The 21,764-nt window shown below is 41.5% G+C and overlaps 1 protein-coding gene across 5 annotated transcripts in view; it reads left to right on the plus strand.

Annotated features, from left to right (window-relative positions):
- The window catches only part of aff4 (AF4/FMR2 family member 4), an 87,097-nt gene that overhangs the window by 26,748 nt on the left and 38,585 nt on the right, over positions 1–21,764 (plus strand). For 2 of the 5 annotated variants that reach the window (XM_033029216.1, XM_033029217.1), the window contains exons 2-8: positions 4,765–4,894; positions 7,076–7,906; positions 11,875–11,919; positions 14,555–14,641; positions 15,628–15,664; positions 17,381–17,432; positions 20,798–20,824. In XM_033029216.1, coding sequence (XP_032885107.1) covers positions 4,769–4,894; positions 7,076–7,906; positions 11,875–11,919; positions 14,555–14,641; positions 15,628–15,664; positions 17,381–17,432; positions 20,798–20,824 — 1,205 coding nt within the window. In that variant the 5' untranslated portion in view covers positions 4,765–4,768. Of the gene's footprint in view, positions 1–4,764; positions 4,910–7,075; positions 7,907–11,874; positions 11,920–14,554; positions 14,642–15,627; positions 15,665–17,380; positions 17,433–20,797; positions 20,825–21,764 lie in introns of those variants that run through there. The other 3 variants (XM_033029219.1, XM_033029220.1, XM_033029218.1) reach the window with 2 other exon arrangements.

Raw genomic sequence — 21,764 nt, forward strand, 5'->3', positions numbered from 1 at the left:
TAAAGATTATTATTCTACAATTGGTTTCAAGCTATAACTCTAATCAATGTCAGATCAGCGCGCAGGTCTCAAATACCAGTGTAGTTAACATCCAAATTGGCTGAACTCCATAGAATGCTTTTACTTTGACTACATTTTCAATCCAGTCTCTGAACACTGATATAATTATGCCCAGGGTAGACAAAAATGCTGGAGAAACTCAGCGGGTGCGGCAGCATCTATGGAGCGAAGGAAATGGGCAACGTTTCGGGCCGAGACTCTTCTACAGACTGATGCAGGGTGGGGGGGGGAAGAAAGGTAGAGGAGGAGCCAGAGGGCTGAGGGAGAGCTGAGAAGGGGAGGAAACAGCAAATTGGAGATCAATGTTCAAGCCGCTGGGGTGCAAACTGCCCACGTGCCCACGTCCTTCCATTATGCCCACGTCCTTCCATTTCATGTTTCGCCATAATATTGTCATACTTCTTCTTTTGTCTCCAGATATTAACTATTATCTTTGCCTGAAAGCAATGTGTGCTTTTAATCCTGCAAAGAATGGATGGTGTAGCGTCAAGCTAAATCCCCTAGTTCTATTCTTCTGGCATTATTTCATTTGCTTTGCAGTCATTGGAAGAATAGTAAAATTCTGAAATTTTTAGAGCATTTGTTTTGAAACTGTTAATATTTCCATTTCACTTCCGAGTCCAAGCTGCCATTGGCACCTTTGTCTAATCTGGAGGAGACTTGTTCCCAAAGCATTTGGTATTGTTTATCAAGATGCCAGCAAGTAAATTGTGATAACTTGAACGCAAGCCATTTAGAATTCTTTGAAGGTACACAAAAATGCTGGAGAAACTCAGCGGGTGCAGCAGCATCTATGGAGCGAAGGAAATAGGCAACGTTTCGGGCCGAAACCCTTCTTCAGACAAACATTGCCCATTTCCTTCGCTCCATAGATGCTGCTGCACCCGCTGAGTTTCTCCAGCATTTTTGTGTATCTTTGATTTTCCAGCATCTGCAGTTCCTTCTTAAACACATAGAATTCTTTGAATACTTGCTGGGGGGAAAAAGGCACAAGCTAATTCAGCCAATGTGTAGAAACAAAGAACTGCAGATTCTGGTTAAGGACACAAAAAGACACACAGTGCTGGAGTAACTTAGCAGGTCAGACAACATCTCTGGAGAACATGGATAGGTGACGTTTCATGTGGGGACCCTTCTTCAGACATCTTCAATAATTGAACCATCTCTGTGAGATGAGGGCAATGAGACAAATAAGTTGTTTGACGAAGTGGCTGGATTTAATCATCAGTGATCTATACCTGTCTCTATAATGGTTACAAAAAATGTTGGCACACATTTCAGAATTGTTTGTATCACTTTGCCCCATAGTGTGCCCAAATGTAGCATATATCTTGAGGAAGGATCTAGTTGAAGAACTCAACATAGAGTGAAAACATGTAGACAAACGGCTTTTTCTATTTTTTTTCTAAAGGTGTAACTTTGGGTGTTCCTGCCCACGTGGCAGGGTCAAGGATATCTCGGAGCGGATGTGGAACATTCTGGAAGGGATTGGCGAGAGCAGTAAGAGGCCATAGTCTGTATTATTACAAAGAGTTGGGTGGGAAGAAATGTGATCCTGACACAGGAATTTAAGCTGTGAGATAGAAAGTTTATCAATTTATCAAATATCAGTTTTATTCGTCACTTGCACATAAAGTGCAAGTGAAATTAATTTGCCAGCAGCGGTACAATGAAAAAGAACACACAAAAACACAATTAAAAATGTTAACACAAACATCCACCACAGCATTCATCACTGTGGTGGAAGGCACAAAAATTGGCCAGTCCTCCTCCATTTTCCCCCGTGGTCGGGACCTCAACCCTCCGCAGCCTCCGCTGCAGGCGTCCAGAAGTTCAGACAAGGCAAAGTCCAGATAAAGTCCAGGTATGTCCTGAATTGTTGCCTCCCCACCGGAGACCGCAGCTTCAGGTTGGTGTAGGCTGCAGGCCAGCGGTCAAAGATCTAAAGTTGTGGCAGCAACTCTGGGATTGAGATGTGAGAGGGAGTTAGTTGAGGAGTCCAATAGCAATAGGAAAGCTGTTCTTGACTCTGAACATCCAAGCTTTCAAGCACTTGCATCTTCTCCCAGAAGATAGAAGAGTAACGAGAACGGTCAGGGTGGCAGGAACCCTTGACGACACTTCCTGATACAATGCCCCATGAAGATGAACTGGAAGGAAAAGGTGATCTTTTTATGGATTGGGCTGTGTTCACCGCTTTGTGCAGGTTCAGATGATCAAGAGCAGAGCATTAGTATACCGTCGCTGGGATGCATCCTGTCAGAATACTTAGTTTAGCACATCTGGAGAAGTTTGGGAGAATCCTCATGGATCTGCTCGGATGCCTAAGAAAGTAAATACAATGAAACGCTTTCTTGATCACCGCATGAAGGGACCAGGATGAATTGCTGGTGATGGAGTTGCCTCGAACCTGGAGCTGTCTCCGTCTCTACAACAGCTCTGTTGATGAGGATAGGGTTGTGTTCATCTCTTGCTTCCTTGGGTCACAACCAACTCTTGTGCCTCACTGGTGCTAAGGGCTAGGCTGTGACCCTGGCACCATGATAGCGGAGTCGGGATATGGGGAGAAGGCGGGAACGGGGTACTGATTTGGGGGTGATCAGCCATGATCACATTGAATGGCAGTGCTGGCACGAAGGGCCAAATGGCCTACTCCTGCACCTATTGTCTACTGTCTATGACATTCGATTTTCAATCTCTTTCCTAAACTTCGTCTCAGCATTGTTGTAGATCATGTCAATAACAGCAGTTTCATGAGTGAGCTGAAAGGTTGAATCTGAAGAAGGGTCTCGACCCGAAACGTCACCTATTCCTTCGCTCCATAGATGTTGCCTCACCCGCTGAGTTTCTCCAGCATTTTTGGCTACCTAAAGATTGTGTTGGTGTTATACTTGGCTACATGGGTGCACAGGGACTGAGCACAGTGCTGAGGGTCAGGGTACAAGAAATGTTTGACCTCTCTGCAATAGCTCCCAGCTGTCATGCTGAGTGTTTCTAGTTTATTGCTTACAAGGCAATTTATCTACTTTCAAAGGTGCTGAATAGTTTAATATTTTTGTCTCTCAATGGTTGGCGTTTGCAGTTTCTCGCATTTCACAATTACAATGACAATATCTTCCCACCCACTGTGTGGACTGATGGAAATAGGGATGTTGATTACCCCGCGAATATTGATTTGACTGGAATAGGTCATTCTGCTGCCAATGTCGCGTAGGTGAGAGCCCCCCCCCCCCCCCCCATAAGCAGGGAACTCGGCGGCATGTAACGCCCTAAGCTTCTCCTTAGCTGTTTCAGATGCCAGGTTGATCTTGCAAACCTACGGCATTCTGGACTCTAAAAGGTTAGCACATTCCACACAGCAGCACCCGAGTTCATGATAGAACAATGGTGTCCGACCCAGGTGACTATTTGTATGCTGGCCCCAGAGACAGATGTACAAACTTGTCTTACACTCGCTCCACACTTAAATCCCTATTCCTACAGCAGCATTTCTTACTTTAACTATGATCATCTTCAACTCCCCTCGGATCTGTTGAAAACACACACCGCCAGATTCAGGGACAGTTTCTTCCCAGCTGTTATCAGGCAAATGAATCATTCTAACGCAACCAGAGAGCAGTGCTGAACTACTATCTACCTCTTTGGTGACCCTCAGACTATCTTTGATTGGACTTTGCTCGGGAGAGCTCTTGAATGAACTCGTACAGTGGGACAGGGCTTTTACCTTGCACTAGGCGTTATTCCCCTATCATGTATCTGTACTGTAAATGGTTTGATTGCAATCATGTATTGTCTTTCTGCTGGCTGGTTAGCACGCAGCAAACGTTTTTCACTGTACCTGACAATGAACTGTAACAATAAATGAAACTGAAACTGAAACAGCATTCAGCAGCACACAAAAGAAACACACTCCCCCTGAAACATCCTTATATAAGTTTTTAAAATATACACAAGATGCTGGAGTAACTCAGCGGGGACAGGCAGCATCTCTGGAGAGAAGGAATGGGTGACGTTTCGGGTCGAGACCCTTCTTCAGGCTTTACTCCAGCATTTTGTGTCTCTCTTCGATTTAAACCAGCATCTGCAGTTCTTTCGCACAGACTTATAAGTTTTGAAATTAGTCATTAGCCTCTTAACTGACTGTGCCAGCTTAAAAATTGGTTTTTAAGAATAATGAATTTGAAATACCTCTAACAGAAAGAGGGAATCAAAAATATGAATTAAATCTTTCAAATTAAAATTTTTAAATAACGTGGCCACCCTTTTAAAATTAAAAACTTGCTAAACTATGCTGAAGTATTTTTTAAAGAAGGGGACATACTATCCCCACATGTTTCATTTTTGCAAACTTCTAATTCCCATTAAATTGGTTGAGGTCGCAGCACAATGCGGTTTCTGGGAGATCTCTCTAATGTAAATGGCAAGGAATCTCAGGAGTATGTCTTATTTTATCTGAATGTAATAGAGGGCAGCCAAATTATTATCCTGATGGCTGCTCTCAGCACGTTTCAGTTCTGGTTTAAATAGGCAAGGAATAGCTTAATTTAACACCAACTGTTTCCAAATGTAGGTCGATGAATAAGCTTTTTAATGTGAATGCTGGTGTAAAATGTGACGAACGTGCCAAATTGAAGGTTGTAAAACATTTTCACGTGCCCTCTACATTTCCCTTAACGGATAGCTGGCTCTGCTTTTTCTTTGCAGCAACATGAACCGTGAAGATAGAAATGTACAACGAATGAAAGAACGAGAGCGGAGAAATCAAGGAATTCAGCAGAATGAAGAGACTTTCCCTGGAAATTCCCCTCTCTTTGCTGAGCCGTATAAAGTACAGGTACAGTAAATATGGGTGAGCAAAGCTAATAATTATCCTTAAATCATTTAGCGAGGGCAAGATTCAAAGTCACTTGTCCTCTTCCTTTGTGACTCTAAATTGATCATTTTTGACAAAAACCAAATCTGAGGTTGACCTGGTCAGTAACTCCCAGTTATTGTTAAGATGGTTTTTGCTTTAGCTACCAAAAAAATGCACCATATTCGTGTAGTTTCCATATGCCACGAGGTGCTTAATCTACCGTGGTTCACTTAGAAATATGGTGTGTGGAAACATTTAGCAGTGATTGGGGAAACCTGCTGGAAACACTGGAAATTGAAATCTTGCCTGTGAGAATCTGATAAGTTTAATCTTTTCTGCACTGACTATATTTTCCGTGCACTTGTAAATTTCCCTGCGTCTTATAATCCAGCGATACTTGCTGTGCCAAGGGCAATCCACCATCACATTTGACATTTCTCTCATCCATCAATTTAAACTGCAACTACAAGTTGCTCTCTGTTCTTTAGATACCTTATCTCAAGATTGATTCTGAACATGAAAGGGATGGCTGATTTTGTTTTTAATTCTGCATCATTCAGTAGTGAACTCAAATAGCAAAGCTGTTGGGCACAACTTTTGGAGAGAAAGGCCAGATTGATAATCTGATCCGGTTTGAGGATCGCTCACAAACGTGGAGATCCTAAGGTTTTTGACAGGCCTCTTACAGCGTTAGACTCCGAGTCCACTGATGGAGCACTAGCTTGTTGTATTTCCCCAACAGTTGCACTGCAAATTCTGCTGCAGGTTTAGCAATTTCTTTCATTTCGGTGGAAAGTAAGGGCTTTGCCTTTTTAAAGGAATTGAGTAAACTGAGAAACTGGGAATGTAAATTGAGAAACTGAGAAATTGAGTTAATTGTGTAGGAAGGAACTGCAGATGCTAGCTTAAACCGAAGATAGACACAAAATGCTGGAGTAACTCAATGGGACAGGCAGCATCTCTGGAGAGAACCGAAGATAGACACAAAATGCTGGGGTAGCTCAGTGGGACTGGCAGCATCTCTGGAGAGATCTGAAGATGGACACAAAATGCTGGGGTAACTCAGTGGGACAGGCAGCATCTCTGGAGAGAACTGAAGATAGACACAGAATGCTGGGGTAACTTAAAACTACATTTCTCTCCAGAGATACTGCCTGTCCCGCTGAGTTACTCCAGCATTTTGTGTCTATCTTCGGTTTCAACCAGTATCTGCAGTTCCTTCCTACACAAACTGAGTTAATTTGCAGGTTTTTCTTTCCCGGGAGAAATGATTTCCATTAAACACTGCAGTTACATGTTGAGATTTATGGTTTTCTAGTTATCTGCCCTTGGGAATTTAATTGGCTCTGTAAGCTGAGCCATGATGGAAGCAGAATTCAGCATTCATAAATTAAAAATTATAGATTAAGCAGTTAAAGTTTGTACTAATCAAATCCTGATTTGCACATGGAAATTTACATTTCAGAAAAATGATTTTTGTTTAACTTGGCTGTAATGCTTAAATCTACCAACTATTTTTGAAATAGGTTTTCCTAAATTTCCTATTTTATTTTCTAAGAATTTAACTTTTTGAGGAACTGTCCCCTACAGAATTTCCAAAGTTGATTATTCCCCCCCCCCCCCCTCCCCACTTTACCCTGATATTTTTTAGATTTACCCGAGGAGTGGGTGGATGTGGGAACGGTGTTTCTGAAGTTGGCTGGGAGATAATATTTCGGATATTTGAAATGGAATGTTTGCTTTCTGAGTTGCTTAGATATTTATGCTCCTAAACTCAATTATGTATTTTAAATAATAGCGTGCAAACAAAAATGAATATCTAAGTAACTCGGGAAGCAAATATTCCCACTAAAATGTTCAAAATGCCTGAGATCGTGGATATGTTATCTCCCAGCCAGCGTCAGAAGCATCACTCCGATATCCAATATCAATGCTCTTTAATAAATTCTAACCAGATCACACAATTTACGTTAAAAACCATGCTGACCCTTTAATGATTTATCATCCTTTGAGTCCTGACATTGCCCCAGTTTCATTTGAAGTAGCGATGGACATAATTATTCATACCTGCTATTGTCATTGTTCACAATGGTACAGCCTTATGATTAAATGTCATTGTTACACTCGAAGTCGACTAAAATTTTTTTTTTTGCAAAACAGGGGCGAACAGAAGATAAACTTTCCAGCAAAATCCAGAGCATGTTGGGAAACTATGATGAAATGAAAGACTATATAGGAGACAGACCTATTCAAAAGTTCATTGACATACCCAAAGGGACAGTTTCATCAACTACAGATGAGAAATCTGATCAAGCTTTCTTTACAGAGCATAGACACAGTGCATCTCACCAAAGCAGTAAGTGGACTCCAGTGGGTCCAGCAACTTCTGCCCCTAGTACTTCATCGCAGTCACAAAAGAGATCAAGTTCGGGGTTGCCGAGCAGCCATGGCAGTGGCCAAAGACATGGCGGTAGCAGCAGCAATACTGGGAGTGGCAGCAGCCAGCGACACGACCGTGATTCACACAGTAGCAATCGTAAGAGAAGTGGGCAACATGGATCTGAACACTCAAAGTCCCATTCAGTCAGTCCGGCAAAACCACCTGCAGTTTCTTCATCTTTAAGTTCTAGTCATTCCAGGTCTCAAGGAAGTGACCACCATAGTAAAGAGCGCCATCGGTCAAAATCTCCCCGGGACCTGGATGCTACCTGGGACTCTCCGTCACGTGTTCATACTTTTCCTGCTAGTGGGCAGCATACTTCACAATCTTTCACTCCTGCATTGATGTCCAAGCCCAGCTCAATGATACAGAAGCCCACTGCATATGTAAGGCCCATGGATGGACAGGATCAAGCACCTAATGAATCAGTAGAACCGAAGATTCCTTCTGAGCATTATGGTAGCCAGCCTCATGGGAGCAGTCTGGCTGAAATGAAGTCCGGCAACAAAGTGCTACTTTCAAAACTGAAAATCCCATCTCAATCAGTGGAGGTAAGCAAATTGTCTCAAAGTTTGATTCAGAAGATTCAAAATATTACTGTTGGTCTGCTGAAGTTGCATGAAACTCTCCATAGTGTTAAAGGGCAGTCTCGTAGAATGAGGTTTAAGTGTTTTTGGTAATTACAGAGTTTTTTTAAATGTTATTGATGGAACGACTAGATGTGCAGACGGGCCGAATGCACCTGTTTTCTATTTTCTATGTCACGGGTTTGTCGAATATAGAAATTCTCATTTTGTTATCGATGCCAGTTCCATAGAATAGCTCATCAAGCACTGACTGCAGCTCGTGCAAGGAGATGAAGAATGTTGAACGCTTGCTAATTGAAAGCACAGAATGAATGTACTATTTTGATATTGCAGAGAGCTAACCCTCAGCGGTTCCTGAGAACTCCATCGTTTCTGTCCTGTGCTTTCCAATCTATTTTTCCTGTCTCCCTGATTTGTGGCAAATATTTCCTCCACCGTTTATTGCAACAAATCATCTCTTGGGCTGTTTGTGTAATAGACATCTTTATAGAAATGGGTTGTTAATTAACCTTCTCCCTTCTGGATAGAGCAATGATAAGGACTTGGAGAGGTTTGTTACCGTTTAACTGTCAGATCACATTGTCAACTGTGTATTAAGTAATCATTCATGACAGCTCTTGGCAACACTCAATAAGGCTATCTACAGTGAATCTCTTGCCTAAATCTCCATTTAATTAGAGCACATCTATCTTTTTGATACATTGGAGTCTAATACTTTTTAAAGTGCACGCTGTAAAATTTGTAAATCAAGATAGTCCAGGATTTGGCCACTAAGATCATTTTCACCCAGCTACCTTATAGCTTGCTGGTTCCTGACCTCCTGTGCCATGCATCATCCTCCTAGTTTTCTGGGCGCCCACCCCTGCACCCCCATCCTTTGCGTTCCTGCTCACTGGGGCCCCACTTCTCATGCCATCCCGCAGCATCCAGTTACCCCACTTGCCGGGGACCCCATTAACCTTACCAGTTCTCACAGGATGCAAGGCCTTGTCACGTCTTGAAAAGAAAAGAAAAGAAGAAAAAAAAGTCAGGTTAATGTCCCTTGTGGTATTAATGGAAATGACGTCCAATAATGGGGAACATCTAATAGTCTGACACCACCAATGTTCGGACTGTGCCAGAGTATTAAAGTTTTACTTCTTGTAACTATGTAAACAAAATCAAAATATGACCCTTGTGCTGCTGTTTCAGTCAAGCCATTAAGTAAATGATTAAATAAAATAGAATATTTCAGTTGAGGTGCAGCTTTTGTCGTCCAACCCAGAGTTGGAATTCTACAAGTTGTGCAATAATCAAGTCATCACTTCCTTCGTACCCCACTTTGTACACACTAAATGAAATAACCGCGTAGGCTTTCTAATGTAGTATTGGTAAGAACAATTGAACATTTCATTGTTTGTTCTTTTGATTGCATTTCCACAGTTGTATAAAATAGCCCCTTCTTTGTAAACTATAATCTAAAGCTCCTCCTTGCTTGCACCATATTCGTTCTGATCACAAATTGTTGTCATTACCAGCTATTGTGTCCCTTGTAATCCAAGTAAAAAACAATGCCACCAGCTGATGCCCTGACAAGAAAGAAGCGATAAAATATTCTTCTGTTTATGCCAGATTCTGAGTTTATTCCCAAATCGTTGGAATATCGCATGAGTGAATACATAAAACTGTTGATTTTTACTGAAATTATTTTTGTTTTAATTCTCTACTGCATAGTGTTAAATTATTTTTGATAGAGTTAACAGTAGTAATAGCTGCAATCAAGCAATAATATCTGTTTTCAGCATTGTGCTCAACCAGGTACAAAAGCAAATGCCAAGCTATTCCAGTAGGCAGACTGTTGTACTGTCGGGCATTCGGCATCCTTGGGGAACAGAGTGGCAGTTGCATGAGAATTGCTCAAAATACCATGCTGTGGCATTATGTGTGCAAGCCTTCGAATAAATGTCCCAACTATGTCATATCTTTAGCCTTTTAAATCACTGATTCCCAACCTGGAGCCATGGCAAATTTCAGGGGGGCCACAGAAAAATTTTGGGATTTAGGGGGCCACAGGTTCAATGAAGGGGGCCACAGAGCTACCCTCCTAAATTTCAGTTCTAATAAATTTAAATCTATGTAGTTGAAATATTTTTGATGTTCGTGGAATAGAATAAAAGAGAATATATGTGCAATTAATAGACACTGATATTGTTATGGAAGGTATTATAATATTGAAGTACTTTTTTTCCGCTAGTAATGTCAGGGGGGGGCCACAGAAAAATTAAAAGATCCCAAGGGGGCCATGAGCTAGAAAAGGTTATGAACCACTGTTTTAAATAACAAGATTTTACATTGCAATTTTATTTGCACTCTGGACAGCTTGACTGTAAACCTTTATATTACATTTTTTTTTAACGTTTTACAAAATTGCTTAATACTCTTAGAGAAAAATTGCTGTTGCATGAGAATTCCCGCTGCATAAATACCAGATAAATAAGTTTTCTGTATTTTAATATTAATATATTATTCTGTATTAATAAATAACCATCATCAAAACACTGACATAAAGAGTGAAGGGAGACAAAAGTGGTGGAGAAACTCAGGGGTGCGGCAGCATCTGGAGCGAAGGAAATAGGCAACATTTCGGCCCGAAACGTTGCCTATTTCCTTCGCTCCATAGATGCTGCCACACACGCTGAGATTCTCCAGCACTTTTGTCTACCTTTGATTTTCCAGCATCTGCAGTTCCTTCTTAGACATAATAATAATAATAATATCTTTTATTGTCATTGCACGTCAGTGCAACGAGATTTAGTATGCAGCTTCCAACCGATGTAAGAGAAAAGTAAAATAAATAAATAAGCCTTGTGACGTGACCATCCGAGGGAGACAGTCCAGGGGGGGTGGGGGGCACTCAGCAGGGCCGGTTCAGAGCCGCTATAGCTCTAGGAATAAAGAGTGACTAAGGTCTGAAATGGAGATCTGGGGGGGAGACAATGGAAAAGAGGAATCTTAATTCCTCATTTAATGTGTAAACATTTTCAGCTTTTGACAGTCGACTCGTATCTAAAATATTAGATGCTCTACTTTGGAACTGCTGCCCTGACCTGAATGTTTCCGAGATATTCTCTTCTACAGCATCTAGCTAATGCAGATGTGATCAAACAAGTGTACATAGCGACTGTTTGCTCACTCTTTAGCCAAAATACCAAACAGTGGGCAATTTAGAAATGATTGAATGTAAGAATCGTTATTTTAATCTTGCAGGAACTATGAAATACAAGGGATCTTAATGTCTGTAGATTATTCCCTCAAATATATCGTTTGTGTTTTGGACAGCGTCATGACTTGAGATACATAATAAATATTGCTTCATTCATTTTTTGGGCTCTGAGCATGGAGGCAGGCAGTTATTGCCCGTCATATTGTTATGGGAGGTTATGGGATGCCCCGGTGAATCACCACAGTCCTTCTCGTAAAGATACTCCCAACGTTGCAGTTGAGGAAACGATTCCAAAATTTAGATTCCACTTCAATGAAGAATCAGTGAAATATTTCTAAGACAGGATGGTATTTAAAGTTCTGTCAATTAGAAAATCAAAATCAAAAATCTGCAGGTGCTGGAAACGGGTCGGGCAGCTTCTGTGGAAAGAGAAACGGATACCAGAACAAAAATCGAATGTAGTCTTTGACCTGCAATGTTAACTGATACTGCCTGAACTGCCATGTTTGTAGTACCATGCTTGTAGTATCTGCTCAGAGGGAGGAGGGGAAGCTTGTTTTTTTTCCCGCCGTTTTTAAATGTAATTATATTTAATCTAATTTTATTTTGTTAGCATTAATCATATTCTTAGTGGTTTGGTGGCAATGTCAGTGTATAACAGATGTGAAATAGTGAGAAAACGTTGATAATAGTGAGAAAAATCACATTGGTTTCTTCTTGAAATTTTCAGTCTTCAGTCTCCGGTGACGCCAGTTGTGTGGATGAGATTTTAAAGGTATGTCTCGTTTTGATTATGGACAGTAGAATACCTGTTTGGGCCACTTGTTTTTAAATTAGAAGCATTGTACATACATCTTAATCCTGATATGCAACATAATACATTTTGTGCACAATTTTTTTTTTTTTTTTTTTTACTTTAAACTGTACTGTTTGGTCCACTTGACATGTTTTTTTTATCTTTCCCCTTTTATTCCTTTATTTTCCAAAGTCCTTGTTTTATTCTTGGGAGTAATGATCATAATGAATAATGATACAATACTAGAAGCCCCTTGATTATTTTGGCCACATGCTTCATCTGTCTCCCTCTTCATTTAAGTGCCTGCAGGTTGCTTGGTTGGTTTCTCTTGTGGCAAGACCACACAATGTTTACACTTGTTCTACATGCATGGGCATGTTTTCCCCATTCCTCAGTACTGAGGGAAATTACGCTATTCCCGCTGCTACCCAATTAAGCCAGCACGCTGCTTTGATCAAACTTAGCCATACAGATCACAGTAAAGAGCTGATGATGCATTTATCCAGTTTAGTTGCACTGAAGTTCCAGTCTTCCTGGCAGTTTGGTAAATATAGTTAGCAACAGGTTGGCAATCCCAGCTCGATCCCCCCTGTGAGAATGGTTTAACATTCCTTTAAAGTTGGTGATTCTGTTTTCCCATTTTTTTGCTGATCTTTCATGATTTGGTGCAGACCAGCATTTGAGTCATTAAAACAAACTAAACCAAATGGAATGAAGGATGGAAAATATGCTTTGTTAATTATAATAAAAATCCATGCCCTATCATAAATGGTCTCTACTTCGTAGGAGGGAGAGAGGAAACGGAGAATTGTAGACCAGTTAGCCTTGCATCAATAGTGGGGAAGATGCTGGAGTCGATTATTAAAGCAGTGTTATAGCAGCGCATTTGGAAAGCAGTGATGGGATCGGTCAAAGTCAGCACGGATTTATGAAGGGGAAATCATGCTTGGCTAATCTTTTGGAATTTTTTGAGGATGTAACAAGTAGAATGGATAAGGGAGAGCCCGTGGATGTGTATCCGGGACTTTCAAAAAGCCTTTGACATGGTCCCACACAAGAGATTAGTGTGCAAAATTAAAGCACATGGTATTGGGGGTAGGGTATTGACGGATGGAGAACTGGTTGGCAGACAGGAAGCAGAGAGTAGGAATTAACGGGTCCTTTTCAGAATGGCAGGCAGTGACTAGTGGGGTGCCGCAAGTCTCGGTTACAATAAATATTAACGATTTAGACGAGGGAATTAAATGTAACATCTCTAGGTTTGCGGATGACACAAAGCTGGGTGGCAGTGTGAGCTGCGAGGAGGATGCTATGAGGCTGCAGGGTGACTTGGATAGGTTGGGTGAGTGGGCAAAAGCTTGGCAGATGCAGTATAATGTGGATAAATGTGAGGTTATCCACTTTGGTGGCGAGAACAGGAAGGCAGATTATTATCTGAATGGTGTCAGATTAGGGGAAGGAGAGGTGCAACGAGACCTGGGTGGGCTTGTACATCAGTAAGCATGCAGGTTCAGCAGGCAGTGAAGAAAGCTAATGGCATGTTGGCCTTCATTGCGAGACGATTTGAGTTTAGGAGCAAGATGGTCCTACTGCAGTTGTACAGGGCCTTGGTGAGACCGCACCTGGAGTATTGTGTGCAATTTTGGTCTCCTAATTTGAGGAAGGACATCATTGCTATTGAGGGAGTGCAGCGTAGGTTCACCAGGTTATTTCCCGGGATGGCAGAACTGTCGTGTGACGAAAGAATGGGTCAACTGGGCTTGTATGTGCTGGAATTTTTTCACCCAGAGAGTTGTGAATCTGTGGAATTCTCTGCCACAGAAGGCAGTGGCCAATTCACAGGATGTTTTCAAGAGAGTTAGATTTAGCTCTTAGGGCTAAGGGAATCAAGGGATACGAGGAAAAAGCCAGAACGGAGTACTGATTTTGGATGATCAGCCTATGATTATATTGAATGGCGGTGCAGGCTCGAAGGGCCGAATGGCCTACTCCTGCACCTAATTTCTATGTTTCTATGTTTCTATATTGAATGGCGGTGCTGACTCGAAGGGCTGAATGGCCTACTCCTGCACCTATTTTCTATGTTATGATAAAAATGCAGCTAGAGATCGTGGAACTGCATAATCTAAGTATGATTGCACGTTATTCTGAGTTTGATTGATCTTTATCATAACGTCAAAGGCCAGCTATATTCTTTGGATTCAGTGCGGTTAGAATGCGTGATTGCAGATCCACCTCTGTGCCTGGCACACGGTCGTCGGGGTTGGGCGCCATCTTGGATCTAGTCTGGATAAATACCGGGAGATTTGTTGGCATTGCCCAAGTTGTGTCTATGATTTCCATTACAAACATTGGAATCCGTAACGCATATTCAGGTTGTAAAATTGCACCAGTAGCATGGTTATTGATGGCAGGGGGTAATTATAGATTGATTTGTGCAACGAGCAACAGAATTTACAATGGAAAATGGGGATAGTTATAGATTTACATATATGTTGTGTTCCGTTTAAAAAATGTTAAACAATTCTTGTTGAAGTAACCTGTTGTGCGGTGTTATCATGTTGCTATCCCACACGGAATAAAATTCTGACCTCTTGCGTTCTGTGTGCTGTAGGAGATGACTCATTCCTGGCCACCACCCCTGACAGCAATTCACACACCATGCAAGGCTGAGCCATCAAAATTTCCATTTCCAACAAAGGTAGGTATCTGTATTTGCCTCCACGGAAATGGAATATGTGAACCTGGAATCAAATGAGGGTTGTATGATGTAGGAGAGGAAAGAAATAATGTAGATGTGGATGTATGCTGTGGAAAAAGAAGAAAAAGGAGTAATATCAAAGGAATCGCATATTGTAGGTCATAAGAAAAGCATTGCAGAGGAATTCACAATGACACTGAACTTGAGTATGTTCGTATCCTTTTTTAGTGGTTAATTCTTTGCATGCAACCTGTCAAACCTTAAACTTAACGTGAACTTTCAAATCTAATATGTTTAAATTTAACCTTGAGTAATTTTGAACAGCTTTTGATTGTCATATCCAAGTTGAGTATCAATATATCTACCATTCTGAATATTTCTACTAATTTATGACTGAAGGAAACATCAATATTTAAATGTTGTGTACATATCCATTTATATTTAAGATGCTAAGAGTACAAAACTATCTCGGTAATCAGCTTGAAGAAATTCTGCTACTTTCCATCTTGGTTGAAAATTACTGCAGCTTAGAATTAACTGGTGTGTGTTTCTTCTCTCCGTTTTCCTTTGTTTCCATGCTGCATCTGATCCTTTTTTTGACCTGTAGCTGCTCTTCCCCACCCACTGACAAGATTCTAGTCTGCATCCAAAGTTCATTGTAACTCTTTTAGGATTTTAAAGTTCAGAATTGACAGATTTTGGTGAGTGGAAAGTTCATGTTGCCGAGTTTAGAAATGTTGTTCACCAAAGTTGTAACATTTTAAATGAAACGTTGCCGTGCCTCTAGAATTCTTTCATGGTCTTTATGAAAAAATCCCAGCCAAAATGTGTATGATCTCGACAGTAAAGTGCATTCTGAAAGTCTCCTGAATGACAGTAGATTGCAGGGTATGTATTAAAGTTTGGTCAAAGAGGAGTCTGTTCCATTTCCGGCCCATTATTGTTGCAGTACATTTCACATTTTATATTGTCTTTTTATTTTTTAGGAATCTCAGCATGTTAACTACAGTGTACAAGGGCAGAGTAAGTATTTCAAGCTATTTTAAATGAAATGCTCTCATTACATGGTGTGACCCTCCCATCAGTAGAATATTTTATCTGGCTTGGATCAATGGGATGGGTGAAGCTTTTTTCCATACCCAAGCTGACATCAAATACTGAATTCCGATTTCATGTTTTGAGAAGCACGAAAGATAATCAGACATTGTGCTTATTCTTTGTAACAACCGAAAAGTATTAGAGAAACATACTTTTCATAACTGAACTGCATATAGACTCAGCCTCCATCTCTTTAATCATTTTGAAAGAGATGCCCACACAACAACAAGATAATTGTCAATTTGTGTTCAATAAAGCCATGTTATAGGAGATGCATATATACGGAGCCAAGCGTGTCCTGAATTTAGTGATGAGGGTGATTGATCCTCAATATGCGGGACATGATTATTTCTCATCATAACTACTAAAGTATCAGTTAGAAGACTGCAGTGGTAAAGGTTGAAAATACAAAGTCCTAGACCCCATTCAAAATATTTTCAGCTGGCCTTACACTTTTAATAGAATTCATCTTTATTTAGTTTCCAAAAATGTTTCTTGAATCGGTGACATGCTGACTCCACAAGCAATACTACTTATTGGCCATTTGGTTTTTGAATGATCTTCATTACCAAGCTGCTCGCTGCTCGTTTGATTATAATTATTGCTAGTCGATAGCCTCTTCTACCAAAAATAAATTGGGAATACCAAAGGAACTACCATTCCCCCTCTTATAGTTACCGGTGTCTTCCCTTCCTCTGCCATTCCTGATTCCACACATGCTTCTTTCTACCTAAACCAGATTCCACAGCATCTGCATGCTGTTAGATTCTGAGCTGAGCAGCTAAAAGCATGTAATCTATATTGAGAACTGTCACCTCCTTAATTTAACTTGAGTGAGCAGCTTTTGAACCACAGAGAACAACAAGGCTGCACCAGATCACACAGTGGCTGCAAAGCAAAAGTCATTAGATAGTGACCGATAATGAGAACTATGAGGAGAAAAGTAGTTTCCAAGTTATTGAGACCAGTTTTATTACCTCTAATATCAATGCAGCTGAGTCAAATTAATTAAATACAGATCATAGAAACATAGAAATTAGGTGCAGGAGTAGGCCATTCGGCCCTTCGAGCCTGCACCGCCATTCAATATGATCATGGCTGATCATCCAACTCAGTATCCTGTACCTGCCTTCTCCCCATACCCCCTGATCCCTTTAGCCACAAGGGCCACATCTAACTCCCTCTTAAATATAGCCAATGAACTGGCCTTAACTACCTTCTGTGGCAGAGAATTCCAGAGATTCACCACTCTCTGTGAAAAATGTTTTTCTCATCTCGGTCCTAAAAGATTTCCCCCTTATCCTTAAACTGTGACCCCTTGTTCTGCATTTCCCCAACATCAGGAACAATCTTCCTGCATCTAGCCTGTCCAACCCCTTAAGAATTTTGTAAGTTTCTATAAATCCCCCTCGGTCTTCTAAATTCTAGTGAGTACAAGCCGAGTCTATCCAGTCTTTCTTCAGGCATTGAAACTGGAGCCTATAGTTCGTGGCTCATCCACTTCCTGGTATATTCACTAAGACTAATGGAGCCACAGTCTGGCATCTTTCAATTGTGTGCAAATTTATTGCGCATAATAGGCTTTAAATTTTATGGTGGTGATTAAACAAATATATATTTTAATCGAGGTTTTAATTGCAGAGAGGTACAATTCAGCACCAAAGTCAACCTCCAGCCATCCTCAAACAAAATGGTAAGTAATTTTCATTTCTCTGCTCATTGGGGAAAGCTTTTTGTATGCATTCTGGAAGAAAAAATGGTGTCCTGTTATAAGCATTAAGGGCCTGTCCCACTTACGCAATTTTTTTTCCGGTGACTTGCCGGCACCCGTCATAGTCGCAGCAGGTCGGCGAAAATGTTCAAAATGTTGAAAATCCAACGGTGACCAGAAAAAGGTACGACTCTTTGGGCGACTACTCACGATCATACAGGCGACGTGTCGCGGGGGTGACGCCTGTATGGTCGTGAGCAGTCAAGTCAAGTCAATTTTATTTCTATAGCACATTTAAAAACAACTCTTGTTGACCAAAGTGCTTTACATTAGTGCAGGTACTAACATGCTACATACAGTGGTACATAGATCAACATTACACACATAAATACATACATACAGCGCTCCCTCAGAGGACCTCAAGGAAGGCTTGTGAGTAGAAAAAAGTTTAGAACAGTTGATGGAGGGGGCAGTTCTGATGGGAAGAGGGATGCTGTTCCATAGTCTAGGTGCTGCGTAGTCTGGGTGAGTAGTCACCCAAAGAGTAGTACCTTTTTCTGGTCGCCGCTGGATTTTGACAATTTTCGGCGACCTGCTGCTGTGACTATGACTGGGTGCCAGCAAGTCGCCGGAAAAAAAATCGCACAAGTGGGACAGGCCCTTTAGGTTTACAAGTTCAACACACACACAGGGGGCAGAGCGGGTATTGCTTGTCATTTAGCTTTTGTTACCGGGCGGAAGGATAGAGTTTAACAACGTGCAATTTGCAGAAGGCCTTGGTCTGTGAAGCTGGATTTGTTGTAAACTCAACAATACAAATCCAGTTGGTGCTTGCTTGCAGAACCTGGCGTTGTGCTAATTGTTTTTGGAGCATGTGGTTAGGGAAGGGGGCAAATAATGACGTATCAGATGGAAATTTTATTTATTCCTACTCCCCCCCCCCCCCCCCTCGAAGTAGTTTTATTTGGTTATTGTCTCAGGATTTAGACAAGTACCATTTTTAAGGAGCAACAAGGAACTGCAGATGTTGGTTTACAAAATATGCACTGTGCTGAAGTTACGCCCCTGTCCCACTTAGGAAACCTGAACGGAAACTTCTGGAGACTTTGCGCCCCACCCAAGGTTTCCGTGCGGTTCCCGGAGGTTGCAGGTAGTGGAAGCAGGTAGGGAGACTGACAAAAACCTCCGGGAACCGCACGGAAACCTTAGGTGCGGCGCAAAGTCTCCAGAGGTTTCCATTCAGGTTTCCTAAGTGGGACAGGGGCATAACTCAGCGGGTCAGGCAGCAACTCTGGAGGACAGGGATGGGGGCGCAGTTTTCGGACTGATTGCAATTTGTAGGAAGGAACTGCAGATGCTGGTTTAAACCGAAGATAGCAAAAGGCTTGAGTAACTCAGAGGGACAGACAGCATCTCTGGAGAGATGGGTGATGTTTCCATTCTTCGTCAGAAAGGTCTCGACCCGAAACGTCACCCATTCCTACTCTCCAGAGATGCTGCCTGTCTCACTGAGTTACTTCAGCTTTTTGTGTCTCTCTTGACCATTGCAATCCCCCATTTGGAAGGACAGTCAAAGGAGACGCTGATAAAGAAAAGCCTTGGATTGCAGCAGTAACTAGAAAGTTAAGGAAGATGGGTTCAATGTTTAGGGTAGTGTTTAGTTTTATCAGGCTGGATATAAACAAGACACTTTCTTTCGCAAAGGCCTCATTAACTGGGGACTTTGTTTTTACTTTAACATGTGGGCAGATTTGACAGGAGTTGAGAAATTAATTTATCCAGTGAATGCCTGAAGGAGTGATGGGAGCAAAACTTGTAGAACCACCTGGGCGAGCTTTTTGAAGATTAATAACTTGCAAAACTAGGGACCAAAATCCGAAAGTGGAATTAAACTAAAAGCCATTTTTGGCCAGCATCGACCGAATGCCGTGTGTTTCAACGATGATGAAATGAAGCTTTTGGATGCTTGGATTGCACTCCTCCAGGTTAATGGAGTAATTTGCCACCCCTTGTATGGATGGTGTAACGATATGAGGAGTCGTGAGTCATTCATGGCAGACGATTCAGACTTTAACCTTTTGTAGTCATGGTCTCATGGCTGGTCTTTTATGTTTTGAATCAGTGGTGATTTCCCACCACCATCTTTCCCCAGAGGAGATGATACTGATAATGTATTGGGGGGAGGTTACTCGACTGAGTTGAACAAGGGATTTGAATGCAACTTAAATATCCAAATGCAGTGTCTGGGGTTAGTTAACGGCAATAGCCTAGCTTTATACTTAACGATTATAGTTTAATTCCTTTAGACAGGTAAGACCGGTTGTAAATATGTTGCAGCTGGAGTCAATATTAGCTGATGGAAGCCATTGAGATCCCTGGTGACCACATCTACAGTAAGCATCCACAGGCCAAAGAACTTTGGTGTAGGATTCCCAAGAGATCAATTTGCAAGTTGAATCAATAGTAAGGAAGACAAATGCAATGTTAGCAATTATTTCGAGAGGACTAGAATATAAAGACAGGAATGTAATGCTAATGCTTTAAGGCACTGGTCTGACTGCATTTAGAGTATTGTGAGCCATTTTGGGCCCCGTATCTGAGGAGGAATGTGCTGGCGTTGGAGAAGGTTTACGAGAATAATCCCGGGGATGTTTGGGTCAACGTATGATGAGCGTTTGACGGGAGGACCGCATTCAAACTTACTGAATAGTGAAAGACCTGGATAGAGTGGACGTGGAGAGGACGTTTCCACTGGTGGAAGAGTCTAGAACCAGACGGCACAGTTTCAGTATCAAAGGGCATTCCTTTAGAAAGGAGATGAGGAGGAATTTCTTTAGTCAGAGGGTGGTGATTCTGTGGAATTAATTGCCACAGACTGTGTAGGCCAAGTCATTGAGTATTTTAAAGCAGAGATGAATAGATTATTGATTAATAAGGGTGTCAAAGGTTATGGGGAGAAGGCAGAAGAATGGTCTTGAGAAGGAATGATAGACCAGCCATGATTGAATGGCAATGTAGACTCGATAGGCCGAATAGCCTGATTCTGCTCCTTTGACTTATGAACATAAGATTTGTCATCATGAAGCCTGGATTTTGACATCATTAAGCTTTGGTGTTATTTCACACACTCTGTAACATGCTGTTCACCAGTCTAGGTTTGTAAATGTCGATAATGCTACTGTTGTTGCTGGGTAAGATCGCTTTTAAAATTTACGAGGCCAAAAATCCTTTGCAGTTTATTCATTTGTTTATACTCTAGATTTTAAATACTCTTAAGCTTTAAAAAACTATCTCGTAATGTGATTTCTAAGTTGCATAACTTAGTGCCTTCTTTCTTTTTTAAATAGCTCAGAAAGTGACCAGACTCCTTCAGGGTAAGTCTACTACAAATAGAATTGTTACACGAAACAGGCTTTGTATGCCTTGATCCTTGTGTTTTCGTTGCATGTTGTGATGTGGCTTGGACCAAACTTGATGTCTTCACTATTCAGTTTGGCCCATTGTTGGTCTGGGAGTTCCTTCATCGCTGCCTTAGTGCCTGCTCTGAACTGCTGGTTACTGGAAAATTAGTGACGCGTAGGGTAACCATACTTCCACTGTGATGTCATGGGGCAGTCCCACACCGTGTAACTCTTGATAATCCACTATTCAATTCAGAAATTCCAATGGTTCAGCATCTGACTCATAGGGTGGTTGCTCATCATGCTCCTAGTACCTGCATAAGTATAAGTTCACTGGAGAATTTATAATAATACTATAACATTTTTAAAGCAACACAGAGTCATAGAATGATGCAGTGTGGAAACAGGCCCTTCGGCCCAACTTGCCCACACCGGCCAACATGTCCCAAGCTACACTAGCCCCACCTGCCTGTGCTTGGTCCATATCCCTCCAAACTTGTCCTAGCCATGTACCTGTCTAACTGTTTTTTAAATGTTGGGAAAGTCCCAGCCTCAACTACCTCCTCTGGCAGCTTGTTCCATACACCCACCACCCGTTGTGTGAAAATGTTACCCCTCAGATTCTTATTAAATCTTTTCCCCTTCACCTTGAATCCATGTCCTTTGGTTCTCGATTCCCCCACTCTGGGCAAGAGACTCTGTGCATCTACCCAATCAATTCCTCTCATGATTTTATACACGAGTTGGGGTATTAAGAGGGATCGCATCAAATAGCCTGGCCAATCCTGCACACCATTCTTTTCACGTTTCCTATTGAGCCGTGACTTTTCCAACTTGGTGTGTGAGTGTTCAAATGCTATCTAGAGCAAATGCTGGTTGGATACATAGGTAATGTGGACCGTGCAGTGGTCAT

Source organism: Amblyraja radiata, chromosome 11 (genome assembly GCF_010909765.2).
Source record: "Amblyraja radiata isolate CabotCenter1 chromosome 11, sAmbRad1.1.pri, whole genome shotgun sequence".
Lineage (NCBI taxonomy): Eukaryota > Metazoa > Chordata > Chondrichthyes > Rajiformes > Rajidae > Amblyraja > Amblyraja radiata.